The sequence below is a fragment of the Bufo gargarizans genome, chromosome 1 (assembly GCF_014858855.1).
Source record: "Bufo gargarizans isolate SCDJY-AF-19 chromosome 1, ASM1485885v1, whole genome shotgun sequence".
Taxonomy (NCBI): domain Eukaryota; kingdom Metazoa; phylum Chordata; class Amphibia; order Anura; family Bufonidae; genus Bufo; species Bufo gargarizans.
The window spans coordinates 549,299,285-549,323,934 of NC_058080.1; the positions used below are offsets into that span (position 1 = coordinate 549,299,285).

Consider the following 24,650-nt stretch of genomic DNA (forward strand, 5'->3'; position numbering starts at 1 on the left):
CTGAGGTCAGACACCTGCACGCCCCTCAATCAGCTGGTTGCAGGACCTCCGAGTGCTGGACAAGTAGACAGCTTGTGACTGTTTCCGGCACCTGCAAACAGCTGATCATAGAGGTGCTGGGAGTCGGACCGCAGTCAGTCTGATATTGATGACCTATCCTAAGGATAGGTCATCAATTGTTTAGTTCTGGGGAGTCTCTGTTTTGCAGACAATTACGGTAACTCCTATCAGGCTGTCCGCTGCCTCACTAAGAATCGCACTAAAAATACTGGGACATAGAAGAAGCTAAACAAAATCTATTTTATAAAATCATTCACAATAGCACAGGTATAAAATATGGTACCTCATAAATAGAAGTTAGCATAAGAAAATGATGTCAAATGTCTACTTACCGGGAAGCATAAAAACACCTCTCTGAACAGCTGCAAGGCTTTCATGCAGCAAGTCTTTCCATGTTAAACCCCTGGATGCCAGGTAATTCTGAAGAGGTAAACCTGTGTTAGCAACTCATTCCGACAGCGGTTCTCCAAGTATAGCAGTTTGGATGTTTTACTATACAGTCATACGTGAACATTATTGGGGTCATTTATCAAACTGGTGTAAAGTAGAACTGGCTTAGGTCTCCACAGCAACCAATCAGATTCCACCTTTCATTTTCCAAAGGAGCTTTCAAAAATGAAAGGTGGAATCTGATTGGTTTCTATGGGCCACTAAGTCAGTTCTACTTTTCACCAGTTCAATAAATGACCCCATATATGCTGAACATGTCTGTTTTAGTAACTACTTGCATACCCCGTGTAACAACAATTCTGAAGCATCTATTCCTAGGACTCCATTTTGTGGCATTCATCTATTATTTCTATTACAATATTATAAATATACAGCCAACTGTGTGCAATAAAGGTCAAACTGGGTGTTACCAGTTGGGGGGTTGTCCTTGCACATTTTTCACTTTCAGCACTGAGTAGAGGCACCCTCCCAACTGGTAGCACCCAGTTGGACCTTTACTGCAGACGGCTGGCAGTTAATTCCTAAACTTCTAGTAGGAATAATAGAATAGAGAGTCATATGAAATAATTCTCTCTTGACATGTCTGTTTTGCTAAATGATTTAATTCCCCATGCAATAACAATTCTGGAGAATTTACATGTTGTTCCATTACTTAGTTATTGCTACTAGCTTATTTAAGGGGTTGTCTCATCTCGCTGTTACTAAGGCAAGATGAGACGCAGTTCCGTCCACCTCCCGGCTGGGAAACAGCACAGCACTCCGGATGTGTGTGGTGCTTATATTTTTACATTTACATAGCTTTATGAAGTATTCTTCTTGCAGAACAAGTCATACCTTTTAATAGCACCATTTTATATTGTGTATGATGTAGTGGGAAGCTGGAAAAAAATCCAAATAGAGTGGAATTGGAAAAAAGAAAATCCACTATAGTTTTATAAGTTTTGTTTTTGCAGCATTCCCTATGTAGTAAAACTGAAATGATTACAGTAATACATTTATATAGCTTTTTCTTGTGTTTAAATACTTAAATAAAAAACTTGAAAATAATTTTTCTTTTTGTCACCATATTCTGACCGCCATAATTTTTTTATATTTACATCTACGGAGCTCATTTTCATTTTTATTGATACTATTTTGGAGTGTGTATGACTTTTTCAGCACTTCTTATTCAATTTTGTTTGGGAAGTGACCAAAGAAATTATAATAAAAACACAAAAAAAACAACAAACACAGCAAATCAGCCATTTTGATTCCCCCACCCCTTTAAGAGGCTATCCCATGTCTAATGTAAAAAAAATCAAGATCGTATAGTACATGGCATTCTCTTTCTAACACCACTAGAACCGGCCCTGTACTTTGAATGGATCCAGAGATCTCCTCATTCATTGCTCTGCTAGATTTATTACAAGCTAACAGCTTGAGGGGAGTGTCTTTTCTGCTGCAGCTCAGGGGCGTGTCTCAGCTCTCCCTATCACAGCCCAGGAGGCAGTAGAAAGATGAAACTGAGCATGTGCAGCCATCTCAGTGAGCGGACAAAGAAATGAGAAAATAAAAACAGCAGGTGGTGCTATACAGATATATTTTATTGAATAACTCAGTGACTATGCACATTTTTTTATTACAAAAGTATTTATACCAAGGAGCTGGTTTGAAAACTGTAGAATATTGTTGTGGGACAACCCCTTTAACAAAGAGTAAACAGACTCCGGCCAGAAGAAGAGTGACAGCAAAGGATCTGCCAGGTAGGTAGTGACTTCTTTATTGCAGGAGGATCCCCCGCGCTGTCTGTTTTTCTATTAATGTAGCTATATAAGGGATTGTTTTTTGTGGGACGAGCTGTATTTTTTACTGGCACTATTGTGGGTTTGTACTAGTACAGCGATAACAAGTTTGTTCAATGAAATTTTATATTTCACTACTTTTGCAAAAGACAAAAAAAGAAAACTCTTTGCTTTGGTACATTCTGAGATCTCTGGTGCATGTTACAGCACTGGCCCAGTTTATGTCCATACGATCAATGTGCAATACAAGTATGGCACAGTGCACTAAGACTCATCTGCCCATAATGTGAAATGAATGTCATAGTGCGGGAAGGGGTTGAACTAGCATCAGAGATTTCGTTCAGCAGGAAAACATATTTTCCTGAGGCAAAAAACATAAATTTCAACCTGCTGCAGAATATTTTCTGGCACAGACTTCCAGCTCATGGTTACTTCCAATTAAAAAAAAAAAAAACTGGGAATAGATCCCATTTTCAGTATCCCAATATCCTCTAATTGGATTAACTACATTTTTTGCGGTAGCAATTGTTTTCTGTAATGTATATACAGTAGCACTTCATCCACACTTAAAGGGAACCCATCGCATTCACTTGACTGGGTCCGCAAATTCGGAGATGCGGAATGGTACGGAACGGAACCCTATGGAAGCACTACGGAGTGCCCCGTACTTCCGTTCCGCAAAAAGATAGAACATGTCTTATCTTTTTGCGGAACGGCCGGATCGCAGACCCATTCAAGTGAATGGGTCTGCGATCCGCTGCGGCTGCCCCATGGACTGTGTTCGTGCACACGTTCGTTCATGTGCAGGGGGCCTTATGCTGTTGATCAGGTTTTTAATGAGGTTGTTGTGTAAAATGATTGCCCGTAAAATAACTTTTATTCACCCGCAGGTCATATGCAAAAGTCAATGGGGCAGCTTTCATGCTTGAAGTCAAGCTCACCCCTCCCCCTCCCAATTCCTTCGCATTTGATTGACGGCCTTTTGGATTCTTTTATCCGCGATTCCATTCTGAGATTTTGCGCATGCACCATATGATCTCGTTTCCGGTGCCTGCGCATTGAATCCTGCTGTAGTGTACTTGGCTTCTAAGAGTTCATGCGCAGGCGCTCCTGTGACTGGTGCTGCTGCAGGATAATGTTCTCTGAAGTGCTTGCCCATGTGAGTCTGCGCCTGTGCATTGACTAGCCAAGTACACTACAGCAGGGATCAATGCACAGGCGTTGAAAACAATCTCATATGGTGCATGGGTGAGTGAAATCTCAGCATAGAATCGCGCCTGAAAGAATCCATACGACCTGCAGGGGAATAAAAGTTGTTTTACAGCGATCGCGCAACTCGGACATCTTACACAAGAACCTCGTTAAAAAAAACTGATTGACAGCTTTAAGGTACTACTGGCGGGTTATGGTCCATTTTGGTGCTGACAGGTTCCCTTGGTATGCATACCCATTAAACTTATGGCAGCTTGCCTGTGTGAATATTGCGCAATAAAACATTAAGAAAAACAAGGATTTGTAGAAAAACAACCGTAGGTATAGAAAAAGCTCAAATTGAGAGGCAAAGAACAAGCAGCTTAGCACCTGAACCAAACAAGACTATTAGTAGTAACATTTCACATAGTCGCTTGTAGAAAGAAAAACAGAGAGCTGTGGGAAGAGGCCACTCAAGATTTAGAAGGGGAAATTTCTGAACAAACAAGGCACTACATAAACTGTTGTCCTGGTTGGTATGTTAAAAATGCTGTAGATAGTGATCATATAGCCCCACCTAGTGGATGTAAGCGTATGTGCGGTTAGGAAAGGGAGTGACTTAAATACATTTACTAATACAAATTCTGTGTGCAAGGAAGCTGGAATAAATGCCTGTATATTTTAGGCAGTATTGTTGCTATACTTACTGGTTTTAATTGCTGTTAGTCACAGATAATGAGTAGGAATGATTTGTCTGTCCGCTACACTAAAATAAGTAATAATACCTTACTTTTATTGTGTGGGGCAGATGTGATGACACTCAACTTATACTATCTGGAGTTTTTTATGAAATCGTACAGTATGTTAACAGACAAATTTGGTTGGTGTATGTATTTTCCACTACTACACTTCTTCAGGGGTAAACTATACATTTCTGATAATAGAAGTACTCTCCGTTGTTCTTTATCCCGACTGGATCGAAGCCAGACACCTGGTCAGCTGTCAAGTCAGCAATTGCTCATCTGTCGGCTGTCAATGGCACATCTGTATGGTCCAATTATTAGATCACCCATTGAACTACGCTCATAACACGGGGAGGTATTACAATTTAGCCAGTCTAAATGTTCTTGTAATATTTATATGAGGGTGACGCCTCTTTTAGACTGAGCACACGCCCATCTGCCTGGGGCTTCTGAGCAAAGTACAAATGTAGCTGGTTCCTACACTGCCCTGATAATGTGGACTTGGATAAGTCCAAGAGAGGCGGTATATTAGTGATAGGGACCAGTCCGCGGAAGCCACCTTGACGCTTGGTAGATGGGCCCGACACAAGTTTGATCAAAATGTGCTCTAAGAGCTTCCATTGATCCACTTATAGTAAGTATAGTACCACTTGAATTTAGAATGATCCCAATTTCTCAGCTTTACTGCTTATATGTGTGTGCAGCCATTATTTTTTTTAATAACACGGGGAGGTGTTATCAGTGATAGCATTCTCTGTGTAAAGCCTGTATGAGCAAGTGATTGTCATGAGGGAAGCGTTGCCTCCCGGAAAACGCTTGCTAGCTAGTGGAGAATACCGCTGCTATTACATGTAGCTATCTCCTCCGCTGAATGTATACAAACAACATCTCTTAGCAACCATCCATGAAAAACGCATTGCATCCACACTTGCTTGCGGATGCGATTTTCACGCAGCTCCATTCATTTCTATAGGGCCAGCGTTGCATGAAAATCGCAGAATATAGAACATGTTGCGATTTTAATGCAACGCACAAGTGATGTGTGAAAACCAACGCACATGTACACAGCCCCATTGAAATGAGTGGGTCCGGATTCCGTGCGGGCGCAAAACGTTTGCATCACGCATTCCACCCACGTGGAATACTCGCTCGTGTGAAAGGGGCCTTACAGTTCTGGAATGTATTGGATAACACTGACATAATGCTGCAACAATAGATTCCAGACCTCTAAGGGTTACATAGCATCATAAATCAATATAATGCTATGCAACCCTGTCAGTGCTAGAAGTTCAGGACGGGAGCCGTCTTATACTCGCGCTGCGAGTCCGCAGTAGGCAACTTGCTCATCTGAAAGCGGCCTTACAGCAGCCCCATGCGCCATAGACACAGTGGACAGGAGGGGACCTCATTGACTTCTATGGGAGAGTTTTGTAGGCATGCTCTGTGACCTGTGCAGAGGTCACTGTACAAGGAAAGAAAAAAGATAAGCTTTGATAATCACTGACTTATCTGTCATTCTAATCCTGCCTGTAATGATATCACCTATGTGTATAGATAAGCAGGTAACTTCAGTAAAGTGATCTGTACAGACCAAGAATGGCACATATTATTCTTGGTGTCCAGTGGGAAAACTGCAGGAATGTATGGTTTTTGTTTAAATATAGATTGCAACATGGAAAATTATAAAGAACCTCACAAAAACTTATTTAAAATATGTTAAACATAAAAAAGGGATTTAAACAATGGGTCATTTTCTGATTACACATTTCCTTTAATGTAGAAAAAGCAGCAAAATACATGTAGAAATTACATGTTTTACTGGATCTTTACCCACAAAACTTTATAGGAGTCTGCTCAGCAATGCCACACAAGTGGCAGAATACTGACTGCACTATATATAGATAAGCAGTGTAAAGCATCCCAACCAGCCTACCCAGTGTATAAATAACTGGGTAGATTAGTGAACAAACTACCAAGTTTATTATTATAGATGTATCTGATGGCTGAGATGAGATGATGTAGGTACAGAGGCAGACTAGCCAGTATCCACTTTCCTCAGGGACCCGCATAACTAATCCTCTTGTAGCGTCTTGCTGCTGCCTGCCTCTGTGTGAGCAGGTTATACTTGCATGTAGATGTACAGTGGGCTCCCAGAATGAATTTTACTGGGGTACCCAAGGCACCCCAGTTCAAGACTGGTGACTGGTCTGCTTTAACACTCATCCCAGTGAAGAACAAGTGAATCATCTGAATAAACAGAACCAGGAGTATCCTCTTTTGTCATAAAGTGCTCAGTGTGGTCTACTGGGGGCAACTGACAAGGACGTGTCTCATATATTCTTGCAGGGTGGCACTTCAGTAGCCAAGGACATATCTCACACATCCTTGCTACTGATGGATGGATCTCAGGCTTTGTAGCAGCTAGAGATACCAGCCATGACTTGTACTAAAGCTTACAATCTATGCTTTAAAACAAGATCAACCAATGCTAGCTGCAATAGTTAAGAGTCCTTCCATGCCTAACAGAAACGGGACGGATCCGTTTTGCAGCCCATAGACTTCTATTATGACCGAATGAATAACGGAATAGAATTGCATTATGGTCCATGGGAATCTATAACGCAATTCACCTTTAACCACCAAATGAAGTGTGAATGAATGTCAAAATATGAAATTCGCTCACCTCTAGAGGCAATACCCGGAACTGCCGTGGTTCATGAGAAAACTCATTTTCTGATGAACTGCAGGGGGTTCAGATGTTGTGTCCATAATACTGGAGTAATAAACCACCCATATTATACCAGTCTGAAACTGGTGTTAGTTAAAGGGGTTGTGCCATCTCAGACTGTGTCATATCACTAGGCTATGCCATTAAAGTCAGATACTGCAGATCCCACCATTAAGACCTGCACCTATCTTCAGAACGAGCCTTCGAAAGTGAAGGAGAGTGCGGCTCACATGCACCGCGTGCTATCCATTTCTTTGGGAGTTACGAAAGTAGATAGGCGAATGTGCTGAGCCATTTTCAGAATTTCCATAGAAATGAGTGGAGATTGAACTAGCGCGGTCACCATTCCATTTACTTCTATGGGACGTCCAGATGCCAAATATTTCATGGCCTCTGCTTCACTGTTCAAGCTCTTGTTGATGCATACACTTGTGATATACATGAGTTTTGCACACCTAAATATATTACATTAACATTGCTTTTACGTGTAAATTTCTGCATGTATATGAGTTTAGGTGCAAACGTTTGTTTTGATGCATTTGTTAAAAACAATTCCTGTTTATCAAAGTTACATAAAGGAGGACATGGTTGTCAAAAGTCAGCGAGGACAACTGCAATCATCAGGTTGCCTGCCTTTTAAAATATATAGGTTTTACTTTTAAAGGACTGTAATAATCCCTCTATTTTATAGGTTGTTACGTTTGTTAAAATTTCCAACTTAAAACCGGATTTTTGCTCTTTCCAGTTCTGGTGATTGTATGAAGATATTTGCACGTAAATTTAGGCCCAAGTTGAATGTATGAGCTCTGCACATATTAAACATTGATTTTTAGGAGTTGTGGCCCAAATAACTTTCACCCCCATTTACACTTTTACCCACGAATATAAACTTTTATGCGATTTTTATGAACAATTACATTTTGATGCAACATTGCATGATGGTGTCTGGGTGTATAAAGTGCTGAGTACAAATTTGACAATGTGCCAGGTGTCTACCTCCAGAAAATATGTTGGATTAGTAGGATCTTTTACGTCATAATTTAAGATTGTGCCCCCTTCTTTTATGTACACTGGTGGCTACTTCTTACCTTTAGGATATCAGACTCATAGTTGTTGTTGTTTAACACAGAGTCCAAACATTTTTCTCCAAGATTTAACTCTGAAGGGAAAAAAAGAACAGAAGCAATTGACTAAACTACTTGATGCCAAGTTGTGTCCTATACAAGAGTGGGTTTAAGGGTCCATTCACACATCCGTACGTGTTTTGCGGATCCACAAAACACAGACACCGGCAATGTGCATTCCGCATTTTGCAGAACGCACATCGCCGGTACTATTATATATGCCCAATCTTGTCTGCAATTGTGGACAAGAATAGGACATGTTCTATTTTTTTCAGGAACGGAATTGCAGACCCGGAAGTGCGGATCCGCATTTCTGGATCCAGCCAGCACATCGTGCGGCCCCATAGAAATGAATGGGTCAGCAATTCCGTTCCACAAAATGCGGAACAGAATTATGGACGTGTGAATGGACCCCAAGAATAAGTGAGGGCAGAAGAGAACTCTTAGAACTTCTAAGTGACACAGATATTCTCCCTTTAAGCTACATTATTTAGCCATGGCTTAGGCACTTTGGCATACAGTAAAACAGCACACTCAGTTTAAAGGCATTTTCTAGGAGCCAGATATTGATGAACTATCTGTAGGTCAACAATACCAAATTTAGGGGGGTTCCTACACTAGGCATCTTCACCAAATCAGCTGTTCCCTGGAGTCGCCAGCGCTGGAACTAACTATTTGAATTGAGCCGTCAGCAGAACTCTGTTCAAAGTGCAGATTACTGCGGCTCAGCTCCCATTCACTACACTTTGTGCTGTGCTTCCAGCTTCACTCAATAGCCCAGATTTACTAATGTGTCAGTGACTAGACACAGTGGTCTAATTTGGAGCATCTTGGGTTTCTACGCTTTTTCCCCCCAATATGCTCGAAAATTTGGCGGGGCTTTGCAGTAACCTAAAATGTCTGAGAAAAGTTTAAATTCCTGCATCAGATTTATCATCTAGCCTCAGCCTCTGTGATGAATCTGGTGCAGGTCTAGACATCCTGATTAAGATAATGTCGTCTTTAGGATTATTCAATCTCAGGGCACAGCTGAGCAGTGGGTGTGCCAGGTGTCAGACTCCACCCATTTAATATCCTGAAGATAGGTGATCAAAATCTGGAACCCCCGAAAACCTGTATTTGTAAAGCAGCATCTCCCGGAATACCCCTGTAATTGGAAAGCATCATTTACGGGTTTACAACCGATTTAGAGTGCTGAAATGTAAGTCTATGAACCAATAGTAGAAAAGAGATGTCATTTTATACAGATTTCTTGAGTGGCCTCACTAGTAATCAAAGCCTGAATGTGTTACAACAAGGACTTATTGGTCTTTATAAAAATATGTTTTCTTAACATATGCAGTTGTATTCTATGGTTTTGGAACATATGAAGCATTACATGACAAGACAATTGGCAATCTGGCACAGGCACAAGCATCTTACCACAAAATGGAGCCAGGCAGCCCAAGCAGCCCATTTTGGTGCATCCCCAATACATGTGACAGAAAGACTGCAAACAGACAGTGCCTGTGAAAGCAAAAGAAGGTCAAGGAGATGCACACAACTGATGGACTTTACAGGAATTAAACTTGTGATGGGCTAGAAGGCAATGTAGGTGCCTTTTTTATTTGAAAGCCCTTTGTGCTGTTGGCTACACAGTATGCACCATGTAATTACAGGATATGAAGAGTCAAGAGCTAATAATGAAGTTACAGCCACTGGTATATCAAAGAAAATAAAGAAGAAAAATAAACATTTCTCAAATGTTGGGACTTACATTGCTGAGGTGCCACATGTGGGTTTTGTTCCCGTTCGCTCCTTCTGTCCGGCATTGGCTGGAAGCAACATGCACATATCACATGACTTCCCTGGGCAGGACATACATATTCCTGGGCAGCTGCAAAGAAAAGCTTTATCATATATGGTGATATTAATAGACATTATTAACTAGATAAAGAATTGCTCTGTGTGTGTGCCAGCAGATTATTCAGAACCTCCTCAGATCAGGAGGCAACTGGATGCAACACAGGTCCTCCTCCATGTTTTGGTGTGCAACTGGGGACAAAGTATTATAAACCCACTATAAGGAAATGTGCATACAAACCTGCAGGAAAGTTGGTAGAGGTAGAAGGCGCATCACCTAACGTCCGCATTGCTTCTGTTTCAATGGTAAGAGGATAAGGATGTGGCTGTATATTGTGTCTACCATACCCTGGGCATTGTCGGCACACTGTATAAGGCTGGCTGTAGGATTACAAAAATTAAAAGAAAATGAGAATTGCATAGAACATTTAGATTAGTTCTAGACAACATATAAATATAGATAATGAAATATTACATTGAAAGTCATGTCAAAATTACTTAATTTTTGGCACATGCATATTTATTTTTAAAGCCTATATTGCAAATCAAGTTAGGAGAAAAAAAGAAACAAAAGAAAAAAAGAAACAAAGACAGAAAGTGCAAAGCGTGATAGAAAATTATAGCAACACTAGCCACAAACCTAAAGTCTGAGGATTCACTGTCGACATCTGATAACTCAAGTAGATCTTCAGAACTTCCTTCTTCATCAGAAAATGATCGACGCACCTTGGGCTGCAGCATATCTTGTGTGATTTTATTTCGAGCATCCATGCTACGTCTGTCCTCCTCACTGCGACACTTTTCTGGATTTAGCAGGAAAACAACAACACAAGTATAAATACATGGCCATACAGAAATAATACAGACAATGGCATTCAATCACTGCTTGTAGTGATATATATTTGAATTCATGCCTGTATCTGAACTGGCCATGGAATATAACTTGCCTGGGTGCTGCAGCAGATAGGCTTCCACAAGATTGTTAAGTATGTGGTTTTTACAAATCCGTTCAACAGGGCATCTACAGGTAGGGCAGAGGGATGAGCGCTCCATCCAGCCAGAGTAACAGGCTGCACAGAATGTGTGCATACATGGCTGCAAACTAATGAGAACGTGTCAACATTACACAAAGCGAAACACAACTGACAAATTCAAACGATCATTAAAACATCATCAATACTCCATGGCAGAAAAAAGACCACATCTAAATCAAAGTTCCTTTAGTAAGCAATAATAATTGTGCATACTAGGACCTACTTTAAATGTAAATTTAAGCCACTAGCAATGCAGCTGAATAGGAAGCGTACAAGAGTATTCACCCCCTTTGGAGTTTTTCCTGTTTTGTTTCATTACAACCTGGATTAAAAATTTATTTTGGGGGAATTTATATAATTTTTTTTACACAACATGCCTACCATCTTGAAGGTGCAAAATACGTTTTATTGTTACACAAACACTAATAAAGATAAACTGAGAAATGTAATGTGCACAAGTAATGACCCCCTGAAGGTGAAGTCCTTGTGGAGCTACCCTTTGTAGCAATTACAAATTCATGTCTCTTGGGGTACAGCTCCTTCAAATAAAATGGCTTGTTGGTGTACAGCAGTCTCCGGTCCGTCCCCATTATAGGGAATGGGGCCGGAGCGGACTTGCAGCAGAACACGTGTGCTAGCGTTAGTACGGATCCAGCAGGCTGTTCCCCTGCCGGACAATCCTAATGCTAATGTGAAAGAAGCTTACTTATTTGTTTATATAATATAAAATCATTCAGTCTTTTAATATGCATGTAGTTAAAATTCTGCATATTTGTCTTATATCAGGCAGTTGACCCCTACATGCAGTAGAATGGTATAGCCCATCAGTCCTTTGCAACGTATCCATGGCTTAACTGAAACATGGCATCAGTTATGTGACACGCTAATATTCATGTGACCCCGAAATTCGGAAAGCAGCAGTATTACATGACGTAAATGTGCTGGGTCAGCAGTCAGGACACAGTCATGTGATAAGCAAATAGGAGTAGTGCTTTAATAATGATTCTTATTTTGGTTATTACAGTAACTACATTAATGTCTGCTTGTCTGTAGGTGTTGTTGTAAAATGGATGCCCGTCTCTAAGTGATGTTAATAAAGTTGAGTGTAAACTGAGATGCTACTGCAGGTAGTAATACCGTATATATTCTGCTCCCCAATACTATTCACCTGTTAGATACCTGGGCAATTAACTGAAAGCCAAGTCACATGATACTTGTGAGGGTCACATTACGGCCACCATGTTTAGCCCTATCCATCTCTCCTATGGAGGCATTTTACAGGACTAAAGGGCCGTAGTATTTTTTTTCTTAAATGAGAGGCTACTAATTCAATATAACTGTCAGAGTAAAATGTTAAATAGATGTATATTAGAAAATTGTTCAACCTCCTATTCTCCAAAGAAATAAATATAATTATTAAAACCCGGACTACCTCTAAGTCATTCCCCAAATCCTCAATTGAAATGAAATGTAACCATTGACTAGGCCATTCCAAGACATCTAAAAGGGGTATTCCAGTTAAGCTAACCCTTATCCACAGGACAAGTACTGCGCTCTACTCCCTCAAGAATTCTTATAGAAATGAATGGAGCAGCTGCACACATGCCCGACTGGATGCTCCGTTCATTTTAGAGGGCTGCAGGGAGTATAGGGCACCCATTTTTGTGATTGGTAGGGGTCCAAGCTGTAGGACCCCCATCAATCTAATAATTTTACCCTATCCAATGCATAAGGGATAACAATGTAACTAAAAAACCTATTTAAAATGTTTACTTTATACAACTCCAAAGTAGCTTTTTAGCAGTATGTCATTGTCCTGCTGGAAGATGAACCTCCGCCTCAAACCTCTGGAAGACTGAACCGATGTTGTTTAAGAATTGCCCTATATTTACTGTTAGCCATCTTGCTGTCAACCCTGACCAGCTTCCCAGTCCCTGCTTATGGAGAGCACCCCCACAGCATGATGCTGTCACTACCATGCATCACTGTGGGGATGGTGTTCGTGGGGTGATGGAAAGCGTTGGGTTTAAAACCTACACAACACACAGTGATGGGCACAAGTTTTAATTTAGCCTCATCTGACTCATGCAGATCGGCAAAAACATGTTTTCTTAACTTTTTCTTTAAGCAATGTTTTTGTTCTGGCCACTCATCGATCATTTCTCTGTGGGGTGTATGGCTTATAGTGGTCCTATGGTCAGACACTTCCATCTCCACTGTGGATCTTTGGCTCGTTCAGTGTTACCATTGGTGTCTTTGTTGAAGGGGTTGTGTCACTTCAGCAAATAACATTTATTATGTAGAGAAAGTTAATACAAGGCACTTACTAACGTATCGGTATTATCCATATTGCTTTGTTTGATGGCTGAAATCATTTTTCCATCACATTATACACTGCTCGTTTCCATGGTTACGACCACTCTGAAATCCATCAGTGGTGCTCGTGCTTGCAGACTATAGGAAAAAGTGTGCAAGCATGACCACCACTGATGGATTGCAGGGTGGTCGTAACCGTGGAAATGAGCAGTGTATAATGTGATGGAAAAATTAATCCGCGCCAAAAATTCCTCTGAAAAGCCCTCATTCATTTCAATGGGATGCAGAACTTGCTTTTTTTCCTGAGAAGAAGCAGCATGCTTTATCTTGGAGCGGAATCCGCATTGATTGTCACATTGAAATGAGTGGGAAGCTGAAAAAAATAGGAAGCTGGAAAAAACTGCGTCAAAAACCTCTCAAAATAAATCTACAAGAATTCTGTGCTGATTTGTTTCAGAGTGTTTTCAAAATCAGTCATGTGAACACACTTTTAAGGCCCCTTTCACATGAGCGAGGGTGCAATGCGTGACGTGAACGCTTAGCACCCACACTGAATCCTGACCCATTCATTTCAATGGGTCTGTGTACATGAGCGTTGTTTTTCACGCATCAGTTTTGCGTTGCGTTAAAATCGCAGCATGTTCTATATTCTGCGTTTTTCACGCAGCCCTGGCCCCATAGAAGTGAATGGGGCTGCGTGAAAAACGCATTGCATTCGCAAGCAAGTGCGGGTGCGATGCGATTTTCACTGATGGTTGCTAAGAAATGTTGTTTGTAAACCTTCAGATTTTTATCACGCGCGTGAAAAATGCATCAAAACGCATTGCACCCACGCGGAAAAAACTGAACAACCGAACGCAATCGCAGACAAAACTGACTGAACTTGCTTGCAAAATAGTGCGAGTTTCACTGAACGCATCCAGACATAATAGTATTGCAGACTCAGGGGACTTTCAGAACAGATGTATTTATACACACATCATATGACACTTTGATTGCACACAAGGGACCTTATTTAACAAATTATGTGACTTCTGTAGTTAATTGGTTAACAGATCTTACTTACTTAGGGGGTTCTTAGCAAGGGGATGAATACATATGCACTCATAACTTTCCAGTTTTTATCTATTTATTAAACAAGGCAGTTTTTATACTCCACTACAACAATTTGGAATATTTGATCAGATCTATTACATAAAATATCCATTTGAATTCCAAATTGAAATGCAACCAAACAGGAAAAACACCAAGGGGGGGAGGGGTGGTGGTGAACATTTTCACAAGTCACTGTACATGTACAAATGTTTGCTTTTAGAATGGTGTATAATTAAATATTTTTTTAATATTAATACTTTAGCAGTTATCATTACAAGCTCTTGATCGGCAGGTGAAACAATTCTAGAATGCATATAGACATTGGCTGAGCCAAAGGGAACACAGACATCTGTTAACTTACCTGACACAATCATGTAGCAATTCCTGGCAGATAATGCAGGTCAGGGTCTCTTCCATTTTATCTGGCTTCATGCTAGCTGATTTAGTATCTTCAGAGGTTACTTTTGAGTAACTTGGAAGGGTAGGGGTTTGAGAACTTGAACAGTCAGTTTCTGAAGTAGAAGAAATAAAAAGACTTAAAATTAGTATATCCTCAATAATAGTCAGACATGAAGAGGTTTACAAAGATATAACGCATCACACAATGAATGTTAGGCTACTTTCATATTAGTGGCAGCCTTCTCCGACAGGCTGTTCCGGCGGGTGCACAGCCTGTCGGATCCGTGCTGCTGCTAGTGCACGCGTGCTGCCGGAGGTCCGCTCCGGACCCATTGACTATAATGGGGGCGGGCCGGCGGCAGCGCAGCGGACATGCCGAGAGGAGGCCGGATTAAAACTACGGTAGCACGGATCAGTCATGCTGTTCACCCGCCGGAACAGCCTGCCGCTAATGTGAAAGTAGCCTTTAAGTCATGGATGTCAAACTCATGGCCCTCCAGATGTTGCAAAACTACAACTCCCATCATTCCCTGATAGCTGTAGTATGCCCAGGCATGATGGGAGTTGTAGTTTTGCAACAGCTGGAGGGCCACGAGTTTGACATCCCTGCTTTAAAGTAGTCTACTCCAGAGGTTATAGATGTTCTTAATCAAGATGTACATATGTACGATAAACTCTTGTAAAGTACATCTTTTTTCTCTATTTCCCTACCTGTCATCAAGATGGCAACCTTTTTTTCCCTTGGATTTCAGTTTTGGGAACTGTAAACCCTTGAGTGTTAAATGAGTTTTGTACCCTTTTTGTAATTGAACCTTTTGTAATTGAGGTATATGTATGTAAAGATTTACACATACACTGGGTTACATCTTTTTCATATACCTTTACCATTATTGTATCATATGTTTTGCAGAATGTTTTTACTAAGCTGTACAGTTTTTATGGTGCATGACACTGGCACCATATTTAGTCCATAGTAATTATATGTGTCTTTATCCTACGATTGTTTTCCCTTCCTATCATACATTGTATTTATCTTCTGATTGGTTTTCTTCCTATTATACATTATATGAACTATCCTTTTAGAGTAACCTCATTTATTGCTCTCATCCTGTATATGACTATTTATTATATACACTTATATAGTGCTGACATATTATGCAGCTCTTCACCTACTGTCCTCTATGAAGCTTACAATTCTTATCAGTATGTCTTTGTAGTGTGGGAGGAAACCAGAGTACCCAATGTCCTTGGTTGGACATGCTTTTGTCCACTAGGCTTCTGCTCTTTGGCACGCATGGTGGAGCGCATGTTGCACACGCTCTGCTATATGTGGCTGCCTGGCCTCCCCCCTCATCTTATCTGAGGGGCGTCTTTTACTGGCTCTGGCCTAAAATGAACACCGCTTCCAGTTTTGGTGGTGACACAGCCTGTAGTGCAGGGAGTCGCCTATAATTCCAGCATTCCTATATTGGCTCCGGCAATGCCCTCATTTAGTAAGCTATTTTTCATCGGATTTTAAAGGTGAGGAGGAGAAAGAGGATTTGTAAGTGGTTGACTCTTGATTCTTCACATGTACATCATTTCTTGCTAGTGGCCATTGGTCATTTTAAACATGTTGGCCATAAATGTGTGTTGGTGTTGAGCTGCTATGTTGTTAGTATTTATTATCAAAATGCTTCTGGATACTCACATACTGTAACACTCACTGTTACCCATAGTTTTTTTCAATAAACCCAGATACCGATATTCTTATTTTTTTTTTTTAAATACACACACAATACAGATGGCGAAAAAGCTTTAAAGGGAGTCTGTCATCACAGTTTCACCTTTTTAACCCTTCCCATAGCTTTCTAGCAGCATTACAGTTGATAAAAACGTTACCTTTATAAGCAATCGTGGACTTATAAAACTGGCAAAAATCATCTTGGTAGGATAAGCAAATGAGGGCTCGCAAGTGCCCAGGGGCGGCGTCAACCTCGTAGGTGCCCTGGCAGCTCTGCCTTATCGTCGCTTCCCCCGCCCAGTCTTTCCCTTTGCCCACCCATCTTCTTACTACTTCTCTCGCCGAGATCCCGCGCCTGCGCGCTGAGTCCGTCGGCCGGTGCATGCTCACTGCGATGTCCATGCCTGGTACGGCATCACAGTAATAAATGCACGTGCGCTAACTTTGGCCATTAACCGGCGCATGCGCATTAATTACTGTGATGCCGTAGCAGGAATGGATATCGCAGTGCGCATGCGCCACCCGACGGACTCAGCGTACAGGCGCGGGATCTCGGCGAGAGGAGAAGTAAGAAGATGGGCGGGCAGAGGGAAAGGATGGACAGGGCAGAGGGAAGCGACGATAAGGCAGAGCTGCCTGGGCACCTACGAGGTTGACTCCGCCCCTGGCCACTTGCGAGGCCTCATTTGCATATCTTACCAAGATGATTTTTGCCAGTTTTATAAGTCCACGATTGCTTATAAAGGTAACGTTTTTATCAACTGTAAGGCTGCTAGAAAGCTATGGGAAGGGTTAAAAAGGTGAAACTGTGATGACAGACTCCCTTTAAGTCTATGTTCAGAGAAGCTGAATTTTCAGCAGATTTTTGTTGCAGTTTTAATTCTGAAGTTCTGCAGCAAATGACAGTATAATTTGAGTTGAACGGGGTTTCCAAACCACATACCCACAGTGGAATAAAACAGAGCGGAATGTATAGAATGTTGTCCATGTTAAAATGTGTTGTATAAATGTTGCCGTTTTGCCACAGACTTCACTTTTTTCAATGCTAAAGGTAATTCTGAGAAATAACTGTAGCACTGTGCATTACCACTCAAAACCAAGATTCCTCATCAAGCTTAGGGGAATTTGTATTCTTCTGAACAGACAAAAAGAAACATTTTCACATTGGTACCTCTCCATCTGCTCGGTTACTCGCATAACATACAAATACGTACTTTGAAGGCACAAGCCAAAAGTATTTATAAAAAGAAAACACCAACCAACTTTCAACTTCTTTTTGGGAGGAGGATGATTATCTTGCTCGTTATCAGACGTCTTTGTAGAGGCCTGATCTGTGTCACCCATCACATCTGTGACACTGGATTGCTTGTCTTCCTGTGACTTTGCTGCTGTACAAGCAGCATCTGCAATAAGACAAAAAGCACAGATTGTAGGACACACATTATGTGTGTAAATATATATATATATATATATATATATATATATATATATATATATATATATATATATACACATACACACACATACACAGGCATACATAATATTAAGAGGTTGTGTGGCCATGCTTTTATCAAATTTTATGCCACCAACAATTTGTCAAAATATAAGGTACAGACAAAAAGAACAAAAATATGATGGTGAATCAATCCACCTACAGAGGAAATACAACTTTCTAGAATATCATCGCCTCCTGTCTTTCACACTCTATAATACTGTCTGCTTGCAGTGCAGTTCAGGCTCCTGTCTACTTCTGATATGAGACACCATATTAATTTATAGACTTCACCCTACTTTCTCTTCCTTTATGCTATACTATCAACCTCTGACGCCTCAGCTTATATCACAGCTAAACCAGTACCCTCTCTATGTACTATGAGGACATAATTATCTTTCTAAATTACCTAAGAGACCATGAATACATAGCAAGTAGTGTGTAATCATCATCAGTAACTGTGATAGAGGTTTGTGTCCCCCAAGTAAAGAACATGTGGGGAACAGTCATCAAACATGATGTTTTAGTGCCTGTATAAGATATACATAGATATTTAGTGATAGAAACAGCCAGAAAAAACAGGGGAGAGATTGACACATGGAATTCCTCAATGGACCACACAGGAGCTTCCCTTTAAATTACATGTTTTGCATGTCCAGACAATTTCACAAACCTGCTGGGGATGGTTGAATCTGTATGGCAAAAAGTGGCTCTTGGGTGGAGGTAGTGGGTGTGCTGTAGAGGTTGGTAGTGGAAGTGGAAGGCTGAGGTTCCTCTGACGTCAAAGAAGTGTCTTGGAAGGGAGACAACGCCTGAGTCGCATCTGCTTCCTCTGAGGTATCTATAAAAACCCATAGTAGTTTAACTGCACGATTCATATGAAATCTAATCTTAGGTAATAGAGAGCACTTTTTTGCTTGCATTTCAAAACAAGACTTTATTAAACGGAAAAATCTTAAAGGGGTTGTCCCAGAATTAAATATGAAAGGATACTTGTCGTTTCATGTGACTTTTTAGAGTGTGCTGTAGTGCGTGTACATGAGATATCATACTATATCTGGCCATCATATGACCTGTATCCTGCATTCTAATCAATTCTCTCCTCTGCAGGCTCCATTTGTAATTGTCAGTTTTCCTTAAACTCAGCAGCAGAAGGGGTAGAAACTAGCGGTTCTGATCTCCCATCCACAGCACAGAGATAAGAGGAGATCCCTCCCCCCTATTTCCCTAGATACAGCTGTTATATACTTGTTATAGCACCTCCTGCTGTTCTTTTGACTCCTCAAAATGTCCACTGCTGGCTAAAAAAAGCGACATCTAGTTCACTTATTCTTATTTGATGCCCTGCACCCGATCCGCTGCCCATGTACAAGATTTGGTTCATGCAACCAAGCTACTGAGCAAGTGTGACGATTAGAACTGGACACGTTCGGTGAATGTTCTCAGTCAAAAGAACCCAAGGCAGCACCATAACAAGAATGTAACCACAATGTCTAGGCACAGAGACAGGTCTTTAAATGATTCTAACGGAAAACTTTGATTCAGTTACAAGCACCCGCATCCTGGATCACAGGCTTGAACCTCTGCTGGATCACCTCATACCTCACAGACCAGACATTTAGGGGTCATTTATTAAACTGAAATATGCCTAAGGCTGCTTTCACACTTGCGGCAGTGTGATCCGGCGGGCAGTTCCGTCGTTGGAGCCGATCTGCCGGTGACTGAAAGCATTTGTGAGATGGATGCGGATCCGTCTCACAAATGCATTGCAAGGACGGATCCGTCTCTCCGCTTGTCATGCGGACAGACGTATCCGTCTTGTATCTTTTGTCACATTTTTACCGGTCTGCGCATGTGCAGGCCGGAAGGACGGATCTGGCATTCCGGTATTTTGATCCGGCACTAATACATTCCTATGGGAAAAAATGAGTTGGATCAGTCTCAGGCATGTCTTCAGTTTTTTTCGCCGGAGATAAAACCGTAGCATGCTACGGTTTTCTCTTTTGCCTGATCAGTCAAAACAACTGAACTGATGCATCCTGAACGGATTACTCTCCATTCAGAATGCATGGGGATATGCCTGATCAGTTCTTTTCCCGGTATAGAGCCCCTGTGATGGAACTCTATGCCGGAAAAGAATAACGCTAGTGTGAAAGTACCCTAAAGTACCCTATTCCATGCTGACGCCCTTAGCATCTCCCACTCACACACTACCTCCTCTCTGTTTGTGTACCTCACGTCCTTGGCCCCTTGCTCCGCTCAATATACACATTTGATCTGGGACAGTCCCATGGCTCTCAGTACCACTTCTATGGTGAGGACTCTCAAATTTACCTCTCTGGTCCATATATCACCTTCCCCCTACCTCTCATTTGGCCCCTCCAACAGACTTATCACAGTTGATAGCCGCTTACTCTCCCCAATCTGACTGGGCCGCTGCCTTGGGGGTCTAACCTTTGATTCTGCCCCGTCTATCAAACTACACATCCAAGCCATTCCACTCTGTGCTGTCTCCAACTCAAAAATATCGGATCTGCACATTCATAATAACTTAGTAACACAGGGGGTCATTTATTAAGCTGGAACATGCCTAAATTAGGTGTATTTCAGGCGCAGATTACGCCACAATCTGGGACTTCTCCCCGCTCACGACAGGTTAAAAAAAAAAAAAGTGGGTGTGGCCTAGGTGGGGAAGGGTGGGGGCTGGTAGGCCCATCTAATTTCCCATTTTCTACGCCTGTTTAAAAGGAACCTGTCATCAACTTTAAGCTACCCATACTAACGGCAGTATAACGTAGTGACTGGAGTTGATTTCAGCGGTCTGTCATTTAAAAGTTAAAGGTAAGTGGTTGCCGAGAACCAACATCCCAATTATTGCAGAATGGGCCTGGAAACGAGTCATGGCCACCTGAGAAGAGTCCTGGTTATTCATGAATTCCTGCTCTCCTGCCCACCTGCTGCTGACGGACAGTCTTCTACCTAGTTTTCTCCCTTTCTTTCTAGGAGAGAACTGCCAATCATCAGCAGATGGGCGGGAGAGCAGGAGATTATGCATACCCATGACTCTTCTCAGGTGGCCGGGACTCTTTTCCAGGCTGCAATGATTATGATGCTGGTTCTCAGCAACCACGTACTTTTAGCTCATAAGTGACACACCGCTGAAATCAGCATTTCTGTCACTACTTTATGCTGCACTCAGTGAGGTCAGCATAAAGTTGATGACAGTTCCCTTTAAGGTGTAGAAAAAATTTCTAAATGTAAGACAGCAAGGAAGCGCTCTTACATTTAGAACTGGCGCAGGATCCTTCGAAGTTATGAAGAGGCCAGCGCCTCATCTCCAACCTATACTACTGTTATAAAGATGTACATGCTCTCCTCATCTCCAACCTACACTACTGCAACATCCGCCTCTGTGACCTCCTATCTAACACTCCTCTAGTCCATCCTAAACTCTGCTGCCCAGCTAATCCACCTCTCCCCCGCCAATCCTTTCACTGGCTACCCATCGCCCAGAGATCCAAGTACGAAATATTAACTGTGACATACAAGGCTGTCTACAACCTGTCCTCTCCATACATTTGTGACCTTGTCCCCTCTGATTCTCAAAAGACCTAGTTCTCTATTTTTCTCATATCTGCTCTTCCTACATGCGCATCCAAGATTTCTACCATGTATCCCCCATACTATGAAGCTCTATACCCGAAAATATCAGTCTGTTACCTACCGTGGAAATCTTCCAGAGAAACCTGAAAACTCTTCAGACAAGCCTACTATCTACAGTAACCCTGCTGCTTCTATACCACTATATAAACAGATTCTACCATTAACTACTGTATTCTTCTCCCATCCTCTGTAGATGAAAGCAGGCAGGGTCCTCTCTCTTTCAGTACCACTTTGTAATTCATCTAGTTCATGCTTACTGTACTTGTGTTGTATTATGTATGTATACCCCTTTTCATATGTATAGCATGCTGGATATAATTGTGCTTTAATAATAATAATAAATAATCCATTTTTTTTGTTTTAACAGTGCAAATTAAAATTATATCATGGGCCCCTTTAATTTTGTTAAGTCAAATTTTGTTTATCTGCATGCAAAAGTGTAATACTGCCTACTTCATTCACCAATTATCTGCAACAAAACAAGAATCAGGCTTAGAACTAAGTTACAATAGCTTAAAATTGTATTACAAAATATGACATGTCATTAATGGGCATGATAAAAAAAAATGGTGATGCAGCCACTGTCACTGCCTTGTATGTCACAGTTAATATTTTATACTTGGATCACTGGGCGATGGGTAGCCTGTGAAGGGATTGGGAGGTGGATTAGCTGGGCAGCAGAATTTAGGATGGACTGGAGGAGTGCTAGAGTGTTAGATGGGAGGCCACAGAGGCGGATGCTGCAGTAGTGTAGGTTGGAGATGATGAGAGCATGTACCTCTTCATAACAGTAGTATAGGTTGGAGATGAGGCGCCGACCTCTTCATAACTTCAGAGGATTCTGCGCGAGGTCTAAATGCAAGACCGCTTCCTTGCTGTCTTACATTTAGACATCTGTAATGTCTCCTGACATATCCGTTTTAGTAATTACTTGCATTATCCATGTGATAACAATTCTGGAGGATCTCTTTGTATGTTGAGACATTCCTTTATTATCCTTTTTAGAAGTTAAGAATGAATTGCTGGCAGTTTGAAGTGAAGGTCCAGATGGGTGTCCCTGCACAGTTTCACACTGGCAGCACTGACTGGACCTGGTCCCTTATTGCAAACTGCTAGTAATTCATTCATAACTTCCAGCAGGAAAAAGTCATAGCAATAGATGATTCGGACTTATTACATTGGAAATGCAAGTAGTTACTAAAGCGGACATGTCAGGAGAGGTGACAGGTCCTCTTTAAATGAAAAGGCGATGATCTGGAATGAATTGTGTTCCCGATTGTACTGTCTATTGGCCCATGTAAAGGAGCCAGTATTAAAAATGGAGAATTTTCTTTTTTTATATAGTGACATGGAAAATATCATCACCAATAATTCTTCAAAAACTTGATTTAAACAGCTGGTCATTTTTGATAACAGATTCCCTTTAAAGAATCTTTAAGGTTTCCACGTTTTTGTAGGACAGAATAGCACAGCGTGTTAAATTATTCAGGATGACAAAGAGCAACAGACGGAGGAAAACTGGCAGATGTGAAAACCTGAAGCCTAAATGAGAAAAGTAAAAACCTTTAACACACCTGCAAGTTCTTGTATATTGCCTTGTGCTGAACTCAATGATTTGTACAGAAAAGCAACATCTACAAAACAGAAAAAATTATTTTACAAAATGAACAGCTTGCGAATAAAATAAATAAATGTTTCATTTTAGTTAAAGGGGTTGTCCACGACAAGAAATATATGGCTTCTTTCGTGAAAAAACAAAAACAGCTTCACCCCTGTCAACAGGTTGTGTATGGTATTACATCTCAGCTCCATCCACTTCAATGGAGCTGGGCTACAATACCACTTGCAACCTTTCTGGAATAAAGCAGCCATATTTTTTATAATCCGGGACCACTCCTTTAAAGGGCCGCTCCAGGCCTTTAATATAGATGACTTAGACATATCATAAGTCATCTATATCAGCTTGGTGGGGGTCCAACTCCCAGCACCCCCACTCATCAGCGATTTACCGGAAGCAGGCACCAAAACAGCTCAGCTCCATAAACTGTGTAGTGGTAATGCCTGGTTACGGCAGTGCTGCCTGCGCTGCTTCCATTCAAGTGACATCTGTTAATGTTCCCTCCCAGCAATCGCTTGCCAACTAGCGGCGGAGACTGCTGCTATTACATGATCGCTATGAAGAAGTGATCGCTATGCCATCGTTCGTTCCCATGCTGTCTAGCGGCAGATCACTATTAGACAGCATGATGTGCTGCTGGCCAGCGCTGTTTTTAAGCTTAAAAATCCGAATTTTTCATTCATCGAGCAATCAGCAGCAGATGATCGCTCATGTGAACGCTCGTTAGCGATTATTAGCCGAAAAACAGGCCAGTGGATTACATCCTTTAACAGCAGCAATTAAAAAGATTATTTGAAAAAGGTTTCGCCCCAAGAACAAAAAAAGAGCAGCACATGCACACTAGACTCAAAACTTACTTTGTTCTGGCTCATTTTTCCTATAAACAACATAGATCACATCGCCATTCTTTAATGTGTAGGACTGCTTCTTCACCACTTTCTGCTGGTTAATCACGGTGCCATTCGTACTGCAAATATACATGTATACAGCATTATCATATGCAAATGTCATGATGGGGAAAGGCTCAGCTAAATCTGAATAAAGCATTGCAAATGTTGTAACGATTATATTTTTATTGCTGCATGTTTTCTAAAAAAAACAATTGTTCATGAAGAAATACATCAAAGACCAAAAAGCAATAAAATGCCGTGAAATAGCCAGGAAATTTTTGTTTTATATTTATTTATTTTTGTCCAATTTTGTAAGTATGAGACAATGAGGCAAATTTTGGAAACTGTCTAAAATGCTCCTCGTTTGGAGGGGCCCTGTGGCGTCCGTGTCAGACATTATTGAATATGTAAATAACAAAAGTTTTTCACTTACAATAGCCACCCATATTATTTTTTTCTGGATCTAACCCTGATTAGAGATTCCTGGCATAACCGGGTTAT

The 24,650-nt window shown here is 41.2% G+C and overlaps 1 protein-coding gene across 3 annotated transcripts in view; it reads right to left on the reverse strand.

Annotated features, from left to right (window-relative positions):
- The window catches only part of CHFR (checkpoint with forkhead and ring finger domains), a 49,966-nt gene that overhangs the window by 7,969 nt on the left and 17,347 nt on the right, over positions 1-24,650 (reverse strand). For all 3 annotated transcript variants that reach the window (XM_044275598.1, XM_044275597.1, XM_044275599.1), the window contains exons 4-15: positions 24,117-24,226; positions 23,216-23,275; positions 18,652-18,819; positions 17,746-17,889; positions 14,726-14,876; positions 10,867-11,021; positions 10,560-10,722; positions 10,161-10,300; positions 9,834-9,953; positions 9,500-9,583; positions 8,042-8,112; positions 393-480 (exon numbers count right to left, since the gene is read on the reverse strand). In XM_044275598.1, the coding sequence (XP_044131533.1) occupies positions 393-480; positions 8,042-8,112; positions 9,500-9,583; positions 9,834-9,953; positions 10,161-10,300; positions 10,560-10,722; positions 10,867-11,021; positions 14,726-14,876; positions 17,746-17,889; positions 18,652-18,819; positions 23,216-23,275; positions 24,117-24,226 (1,454 nt within the window). The remainder of the gene's footprint in view (positions 1-392; positions 481-8,041; positions 8,113-9,499; positions 9,584-9,833; positions 9,954-10,160; positions 10,301-10,559; positions 10,723-10,866; positions 11,022-14,725; positions 14,877-17,745; positions 17,890-18,651; positions 18,820-23,215; positions 23,276-24,116; positions 24,227-24,650) is intronic.